Genomic DNA, 9,848 nt, shown 5'->3' on the forward strand with positions numbered 1-9,848 from the left:
ACGAACTTTACTGTCGACAGCACATAAAATATTTGATCCGATGGGGTTTGTTACACCCGTGACACTTTGCCCAAAGCTCTTGTTGCGAGAAGCATGGCAACAAGGTTTAAACTGGGATGAGGAAATAGCAGAGGATTTGAGAAAGAAATTTCTAACCTGGTTTGATTGCCTAAAAGATCTCAATTCAATTAGTTTTCCTAGGTGGATAAAATTTCCTTTAACTGACACTCATTCATGTTCTCTGCATACGTTTTGTGATGCAAGTAAAGATGCATATGCAACTGTTGTCTTCTTAAGAGTGCAAATAGAAGATAATGTAGACGTTTATATCTTAGCTTCAAAATCTCGCTTAGCTCCGACGAAAGGTGCGACCATTCCTAGATTAGAACTTTTAGCGGCTCTGATTGGAGCGCGATTAACAAAACACATCATTGATTCATTGGGTTGCACAAGTATTAAAGTGAATTACTGGAGTGATTCGACAACGATACTCACGTGGATAAGCAAAGAGGAAAATTGGTCCATCTTTGTCAAAAATAGAATTGATGAAATTAGAAAATTAACTTCCACGACATGTTGGTTATATGTACCAAGCGAAGACAATCCTGCCGATTTACCTTCAAGAGGTTGCAATGCGAGTTCCTTTTTAAAAGGCAGATGGTGGGAGGGGCCACATTGGATGAAAGATCCGATTGAAAATTGGCCATGTTCCCTTGTAAATTTTCCGCTTATTGACGAAGAGCAAGTTATTAAAGAGAAGAAAAAATGTCCAGTTTTGTTAACTACCGCAAAAATAATGAACAAATCAGATTGGATGCATCGCTACTTTTCAGACTATAAACAGATAGTTCGTTTAGTGGCATGGATTCTTCGCTTCAAACATAATTGTTCAGTTAAACAAAATTTAAGATTGTGTGGAGAGTTGAATTCTCACGAATTTATCGAAGCTGAAACGAGAATTGTAAAAGTAGTACAAGAAGAATCATTTTGTGAAGAAGATAGAAAGATACGCAATCTCGAAACATTTAAAGATAGTAAAGGTGTCATACGTGTTAGAACAAGGATTTTGTACCGAGATGACACAGACGATTTTCTTATGCCAGTACTACTTCCATCAGAACACGAAGTCACAAAAAGACTTATTTTGTATGAACACAAAAGCAACTGTCATGCTGGTACACAGGTTCTTTTGAATATATTGAGAGAGAAATATTGGGTCCTAAATGGTAGGAAAACTATTAGGAAAATTTTATCGAAATGCGTTACTTGTTTAAGACACAAGGCAAAGTGTCTTCAGTCAGACCCGACACCTCTTCCAGCCGATAGAACAAAAGATGCAGCCGTTTTTCAGATCACGGGAATAGACATGGCAGGTCCAGTTTTTATAAAAGAAAAGCAGAAAATCTGGATAATAATATTTACATGCGCAGTCTATAGAGCGGTGCATTTAGAATTGGTGAATTTTGCATCTACTGAGAGTTTTCTGATGGCCTTTAAGAGATTTATGTCTCGACGTGGTAGAGTGTCTATGGTATATTGCGACAACGGCCCAAATTTCGTCGGTGCGGCTAATGCACTAAAGCTTATTGATTGGAACCAAGTCCTAAAGTCTGGAGCCGTGCAGACTATTGTATGGAAGTTTAATCCCCCTGCTGCCCCATGGTGGGGCGGTTGGTGGGAGAGGCTCATTAGAATTGTTAAAGATCTTTTAAAGAGAGTCTTAGGAAAAGCATATTTGACATATGAAGAAATGTCAACAATATTAACCGACTGTGAAAGGATCGTTAACGCGCGACCAATGACTTATGTTTCTGAAGGTGATAGTTTAAGACCTCTATCCCCAGCAATGTTTTTGCATGACATTAAAGAGACTAGTTTACCAGATATAGAAGTTTTAGACCAGAAATCACTGAGTAGAAGAGTGAAGTACAGACAAAGAATTTTAAATGATCTAAAGAAAAGATTCAGATCAGAATATCTCGGACAGCTTGTACAGAAACCTAAAATCAAAAATCTACGTTCCCTTCGAATCGGGGAAATAGTACTGATCGGAAGCGATAATGCTAAACGTGTTGATTGGCCTTTAGGAAAAATTACCGAAATTATCCCTGGCAAAGATAACAAATCTCGACTTGTAAGGGTGAAAACCGAACGTTCAACATTTCTTAGACCCATTCAACGAATATTTCCGTTGGAAATACCGTCAATAGATGACTTGCCTGTTGACGAGATTGCTGCTGCAGATAAACCATCACGATCAGCAGGAATCAAAAGTTCAACCTTAGTTCCTGAGAGGGAAGTCAAGGACTGTGAATCGAAGACTTACGCTACAAGAAGTGGTAGAGTTGTTCGAAAACTTCAAAAATTGGACTTATAGACATATATTAAGAACTTTAAAGTTAATAACAATTTAATGGTTTTATATGTTGAGTTGCTCCTAACTCAAGGTGGGAGAATGTTACGTCACGCATGAAATGTCTATTTCATTTATTTTCTTTATTTTTCTATTTTTAGTGTTTGACGTTTGGCAACGTTGGTTGTGAGAGTAATTCAAAAAATATGGTCGAGTTCGCTTAAAAATGCAAAGTTTTAATGGTGGAAATAAATGTCTCGTTGAAAAGTAGCTTAATATTACTGATTATTTTTGACTGATCAATCATTACAACGCCTGTATTATTTATTAGGGTGATGGTATCATCAGTTTAGAAAGCGTTTTCACGTAACAATCATTGCATTTTTTGTCGGTATGAAGTTCATAAAATATTGAGTATCCTTCAATGTACTAAGATTATCTAAAAATGAAGAACTTTTGATTTCAGATGTGTTTGGACGAAAAGTTTTATTTCTTTAAGAAAATAACCTTTGTGTAACCTCTTTGGAAAAATAAAAGTATTAGAAAAAAGAAATATTATGTCATTCATATAAATTACATAACAGCAGTATCTTTATATATAATTCATTTCAATAGTTTCAAATTTAAGTAAGTTAAACCTATTTTTAAACTAAAATATACTTGATCTTGAACTATTAGATTAATAACAATTTAACTATGCAAGAACTACTAAATCTATGCCAATCATTTCTTAGCAAAACAAAATCCTTTCTCACGCTAGAACTCTCTTTAGCAAAGTGAATTTTCCTAAGCAATGAAAAGATGCGTCCGTCGTTAGTTTAGTATTAAAAAAGCGATTCTTTCAAAGGATAGAAAACACAATATTCCGACTACCAACAAGCAGCAATTCGTTCTCTAAACATCTTTCTAACTAAGAACGACTTCGTAAACGAAATGATGATACCAATACAGAATAAGTACGATTAAATTGGCCCCTTTTCAAGTGATTCAAATATCTATGACATTTATTTCGTTTGCGAAATTTTTAACGGTGTTTTCTCTAGGTTAGAAGAAATATTCCTCTTTGGCAAGCTTATGCGTTCACACTGCACTCTTGTACATTACTTTGCCGTTATTATTATTAGTGTTTAAATTTTAAATATTTCGATAATATTTTGGAGTGAATTATTTTCATGCCGTAACAGGGGAGGATCAGTCCCACGGACTGATTAAATGTTCATATCACCGTGTCTGACACATGCGTAGTCCGATTGGACTGTTTTTCCCAATAGCTTCTTCTTTTAAAACCTCGAATATCACCCTCTCTTATTAACATCTTTTGGATTGTGGATTTGGTTGAAACTCCTGCTTTCAATAGCGGTCTACGAGACCTTACCTTCCCTTCATTTTCACAATTGTCTGCAATAGTACCCGTGATTCTCACGTTAGGAACGCGAAGACGATTTCGTTTATTTGATCCGCGTTAGGCGGAAGAGATGCAAAAAGTTCAACATGTAGTTGTCAATTGATTGGAGTTTTCATTAACGTGATGCAATTGATGTTCTAGGGATAATGAGTGCAAAAATATTACCAGAAATACAATGCGATATACTAATAGTTAATCTACAGCCAAAACTAGTTTATAATGGGATATATTTAAATTTCTGCTGCTAAAGCTACATGTGCATATTAAATAACTAATATAATCGTTTACATTAATAGATGTAAAATATTTACTGCAGCATATGTTTTATTCTCAAAAAAAAGAAGAACTTAACAAATTTTTCTTAAGAAATTTAAATTTCAATTTCAATTTATTTTTTTTTCTCTCCTAAGTAAAAGTTTATAGAACATCAAAGAGAAATACTAGGATTGTCTCTCAGCTACACAATTTTTCAAAAAAAAAAAAAGAAAGTAGCGCTGTTTTCGAGAAATCACGTCCTCTTGTTATGCCCTACTTTTTCACCTCCCCTGTTATGGGTTGAGGAAGAAGTTGTGCATAGGCTTGATTTTGATTCCAATATATTAGAGTAACGGCACCAAAATATATAAATGTATCTCAACTTTTCAGCAGCATTCGTTAGTAATTCATTTAAGCATTGTGTTTTCTGATTTCCAAATAGTCGTTTATTGTACAAATGTGTGTTGATAGTTGTAGCACACGTGCTGCCTGTTAACGTGTAAAAAGTTGTGTACATAAAATATAAAATCGAGCCCGCCTAATAGAACAGCCAACTTTACACGAAGAAATGATCTAATGAGCGGGATACAGTGGATTCGCGCTACAAAAAGCGATTCGACTTACACGAAATGGCTATATCGCGAGTTTTTCACGAGTAACAAATTTTAGAGATGCAACGAAGTACTCGCCAACAGCACGAAACTTTAGAATAATTTAGGCAGGTAGCACATCAACCTGATCTTTCTTCTTCATTTTTTTCTGAGGAGTTGCATGATGTGCATACACTGTCAGAAGAATACTAATAACAATCTGATCACACATTAATTATCATCATTTTCATTTGTTAAGTTATATACAGAATAATTGTATATTTTGAAAAGTACTATTATAGAGATGCACTTTATTATTTCTACATAATGTACGTACGGTGCTGTCTTATTTTATGACTCTTTATCTATCATTTATCATGCATTTTGTGCATCTTAATAGTATTTTACGTTAATTAATATTCTTTATTAAAATACAGGAAAAGTTCACTTTTTAGGTAGGAAATGGTTCAGAACAGTGAGAGGGGATTTTATAAATGTAAAAAAATAACTGGGAATTTTTATTAAAACAAGCGTGTATACCATTTTCAACAACGCGAAATTTACACTTACGCGAGAAGTTTTGGAGCGCATCCCTTGCGTAAAACGAGATTCGACTGTATTCCATTATTCGGGATCAAAGTAACAAATTACAACAATTTGGTACTAGGAAAATGTATTACATCGATATTCTAATAAGCGTGCTTGACTGTATATAATTTTGCTGTTATTTATTTACCTATTAAAAGACCCATTTCGTCGCCAGTGTATAACTCTAATAACAAGCAGCCAAATTTCTCAAAAAGATTTGTTAACTAGTACCTAATACAAACTATTTAAATAATTTTAATTACGTCTGCACAAACAAGTCCATGCTTATCACTAAACGTTGAAACACTAGTAGTAACATGGAAAATAAATGACTATAATGCATGCAACATTATAATTTCAAATTCGATTTAAATTTTAATAGAAACACGATAGTTGTTTCACTAATAAATAAATTATAATTTCAACGTACTGATCGTCAATCATGGGGATGCTACTGCATACTTTTGTTTATACAAATGACATTTTTAGAGAGACATGTACAATTCATGTTCAACATGTATTAGAGAGGAATCTGTAATGCCACTTCGCACTACCGTGTTTAGCTTTGCATAGATGGTTAGAAATCAATATATGTTGCTTGTCAGCTTAACAGTCGAGAGAAGGAGAGACAGAGTGAAAGCAATGGCGAGAGATAGTTTCTCGCTCCGAAATTATTATGAGATAAGGTATACTGCGTTTCACTCAACTTTTATTCGCTAAAATTTATCATTGCACCATTTGAATTTATGAAAATCGTTATAAACGCATTTTTTTTTAAATCACTTCAAAAGACTTTTCGTGATTATTGGAGTACCCTGGTGGGTTTCTTTCTTCCTCGTTAGAATTTCAAATTCCTGAATTTGCTTGTTCGTATCTCATAGTTAGTGGCGTCAATAGTTACGTATTATGCAACGTATTTGTGGTTAAATATTGACATACTTTTTTCCTTAAAAATCATTTTCCTTACAATATATTTTATTTATAATACACAGATCCGATATTTGCAGCTCTCACACGTCAATGATCAAATGTGGTTGTGATTTTATCATTAAAATGAGAATGTAAAATGCAAGCTATAGATTTATTTTAATGAAATATACTATTATTAATCACATCCAGTTGTTGTAAATTTTCTGGAAAAATGAAACAATTTTGAATCTTTCATTGAACATTATGTATTGCTTTCATATTTCGTGATTCAAGAGTTAGCATTATTAATTCATTAGCATAACTATATCAAATAGCTACAAATGTACATCTGCTTCAAAAATATGTTAATGCCAAAAATGTACATTTACAATTTCGGTTTGAAGACAGGATAATATTAAATTAAAGAAGGAGATTATGAGAAAAGAAGTCGACGGAAAAAAAATCTTTGAAAAAAAAAAAAAAACATTCAAAGAAATGCTAACTTTACTTAAAACCACCGTAATAAGTGAAAGTGGGGTAAAATATAGTCGCTTGTATTTAAAATCCATTAAAGCAAATTTAAAAATCATAATCATTTTTTTTCGTATACAAGCTAAACCTGTCGCCTAGGGATTCTGTTTTATCATTGGTACCCAGAACGAAATTAATGCATTTTTCTAACCATACAGCTGAAGTTACAATTTCAAACAAAATCTGTAGCATATTTTACAGATATTACACGGAGAAACCCGTTAACACAACAGCTGTCCATATCATGTCTTTAGAACATACTATTACGGTATTACTCTTACGCGAATGTTTATTTTAATAAAAGTATTTTGTTTCATATATATATATATATATATATATATATATATATATATATATATATATATATACGTAATTTAACTATTTTAATAAATCTCTTGTGGGAAAAATTACTGCCATAAATTGAACATTAATCTACTGGGTGTGAATGCTGCAAAGTTGTTAGCTATTAACCGCGATAGTTCTACCGCGCAAGCAAGCAACTAAAAAACATTGTCTGACATAATAAAATGTATTCAAAATTTTGCTATAGAATAAGTAAAACAGTGTAAAAGCAGTTCAAAATCTACTTTTGACTAATGTCAACATTTGAAAACATATTTGTTAAACAATGAACATCAGTCTCTAAACACCCTTTAGGACTTAAATCAATGGTTTCCAAATAATGTCAACAGTTTTCGAAACATCCTATTAGTTTGAATTCAGCAGTTTTTAATACTCTCAACCATTATTAAAATATTCCATCATATTGATACCAACAATTTGACAATAGTCAACAGTTATTTAAATATCCTATTAGGTCGATGCTAATGGTTTGAAATTACTGTCTGCAGTTCTTAAAAATATTAGATTGATGCCAACGGTTTTCAAATGCTGTAAACAGTCATTAAAATATATTATTGTACTGATGCTAATGGTTTAAAAATACTGTCTACCGTCACCGAAAAATCAGATTTGTGCCAACGGTTGTTTAGTAATTAAATAGCTTCTGCAAATGTTTATTATAATATGGATAGCTGCCCTAAAAATGTCCCTTCAAAATAAAAATCCTCGCCTTTAATATACAATAATACAATAATAGAAAAAATAGATGGTAAATAAAATCAACGATTCTGAAAACAAAATCTTACTTTGTTGATCGTCCGCAAAAAAAATTATAATTACGTCAAAAAATATTTTAAATGTTCACGTTATGCTATGTAAGGCAGCAATTTATAAGAATGTTCAGTCATTGAATTGCCATGATTAAATTTTCTTTCATTTATATCTATCGCTTGTTTGGGTTTCAGCAACGAAATCATTTGCAAAATAAATGAAAGTAATTATGTGTGGTTCTTTTTAATTAATGTAACCAGTAATGGTTCTTTTCGTCCGTCACTTGGTTTGGCAACTTGTTTACTTTCTACATTGGCAAGTAGAAAAAAATGCTAAAGCAATTGGCGATATTTAAAAAAATATGGCATTCCTATTGCTAGAAATTGAAGTTGTTGAATGTCGCCAAAAATAGAAAATACGCCAAGTGGCGTGCATTTTATGCTAATGTGCCTCTCTGTTCAAAGCCCCTTCGAGTGAAACCGGGAAAAATGCAGTCCCTGGAATATTCCGTATAGGTATCAGCACTAAAGTCACAGCCAAGCCCGTTTCTGCATAGAAACTGGAATACGTCCCCATAAATGCCCAAAATCAACGCAGGTACGTCTGCTTACTTTTGGATTTTAACAGCTTAGAAACAATCGTGTTTTTGAATAGTGGTATTGTTCTCTGTCTGAAAAAAATAAAACACAATGAGCAAACGTAATATAACTCTCAGTATAAACTTATATTTCATATTCACAATTAGTTAATGCATAACCACACCATTAATTAATATTAAACATAGACGCCCTGGAAATATGGATCATTGTAATGCAGGCCGTAGCATAAGCGGTTTGAAACTATGACAACAGAATATATTTCAACATCACTCCATGTTCCTGTCTGTTTAACTAGCAGTGCGTACAACATCTATGAAGTGAATTACTATTCTAGCCTAAATAACTATGATTGTCATCTAATTAGGTATTTGAGTGCTGCCAGAGGTTATCTGAAGCACAATCCTGCGGTATGTAGCGTTACGGCAATCTGCGTGTAATATCATTAAACATGCATTGAGCTAAAACACACCATTCTTCGTTGGGATAAATCTGGGCGAGTTGGTAAATTGATTTTTTGAAGAAACCTTAGAAATATATGTTAAAAGCACAAAACAAAGTTTAAAATGAACTACGATCCAAAAATGTCACTGAAGCAACAAAGCGTGATTTTCATGAAACTCTTAATAAGTTAAAAAATATGAGTAAAAAACAATATTTTTGTCTCAAAACCCATGAAATTTGACATAAAAACTGCATAATGTACTAAATTGTCTATGCATGTACGAAAATGTATTTTATAATCAGGCCTTATTATCATCATTATTTGATTTAAATGACGAATGTAATATACGTAAATGTATATTGCCGTCTAGGCTGAAGAAGTCCAAGATGGAACATCTTTTTTCAACGTTTGCTTGTTGAAATATAAATAAATAAAAAAGATAAATGTATATGTAAATGTTTCCAACTGTTTTTGCATTCCACTTCCTGTGTTTTTTTTCCTACTATTCATAACTTTTTATCAATATTACTCATGAACAGAACTTAAAATAAGGATCGTCTAGTTATCATTTAAATGATAATATTACCCGAACAAGAGTAATAGGGATTAATTATAGTGTTCAAAGTTTCGTCCACTGGTTTCAGTGCTGATATATTCGACAACCTCTTTCTCCTTTTTCAAAGTGTCACACTTCACTTTACCCCCTTCTCCTCTTTGTCACGTGCCGAGCTAGCTATATATATATATATATATATATATATATATATATATATATATATATATATATATATATATATATATATATATATATATATATATATGTTTTTCTTTTGTTTTTTTTTTATTTCAACCAAAAATTGCAATGTCAAAGTGTTTGCTATTCCTCCCTTCCCCTTCTCTGTCACATTTCCAGGAATCCTCTCTTCCCTCAGATCATGACATTATTTGCGGGAGATTTTGGTGTAACGTAATTTTATAGTTTCAGAAGATGATTTCCGATTTTGCAGCACCCAGTGAGATGAACTCATCAATGTTCACCATAGCCCCATCAAAGTACCGACTC

At 32.7% G+C, this 9,848-nt stretch overlaps 1 protein-coding gene across 1 annotated transcript; it reads left to right on the forward strand.

The window, feature by feature from the left end:
- Window positions 1–40: 40 nt before the first annotated feature.
- LOC129216365 (uncharacterized) lies at window positions 41–2,377 on the forward strand. The gene has a single exon (XM_054850578.1). It carries the CDS (start codon window positions 41–43, stop codon window positions 2,375–2,377), a length of 2,337 nt encoding a protein of 778 aa, XP_054706553.1.
- The last annotated feature ends 7,471 nt before the right edge of the window (window positions 2,378–9,848 follow it).

The sequence above is a fragment of the Uloborus diversus genome, chromosome 2, assembly GCF_026930045.1.
Source record: "Uloborus diversus isolate 005 chromosome 2, Udiv.v.3.1, whole genome shotgun sequence".
NCBI lineage: Eukaryota > Metazoa > Arthropoda > Arachnida > Araneae > Uloboridae > Uloborus > Uloborus diversus.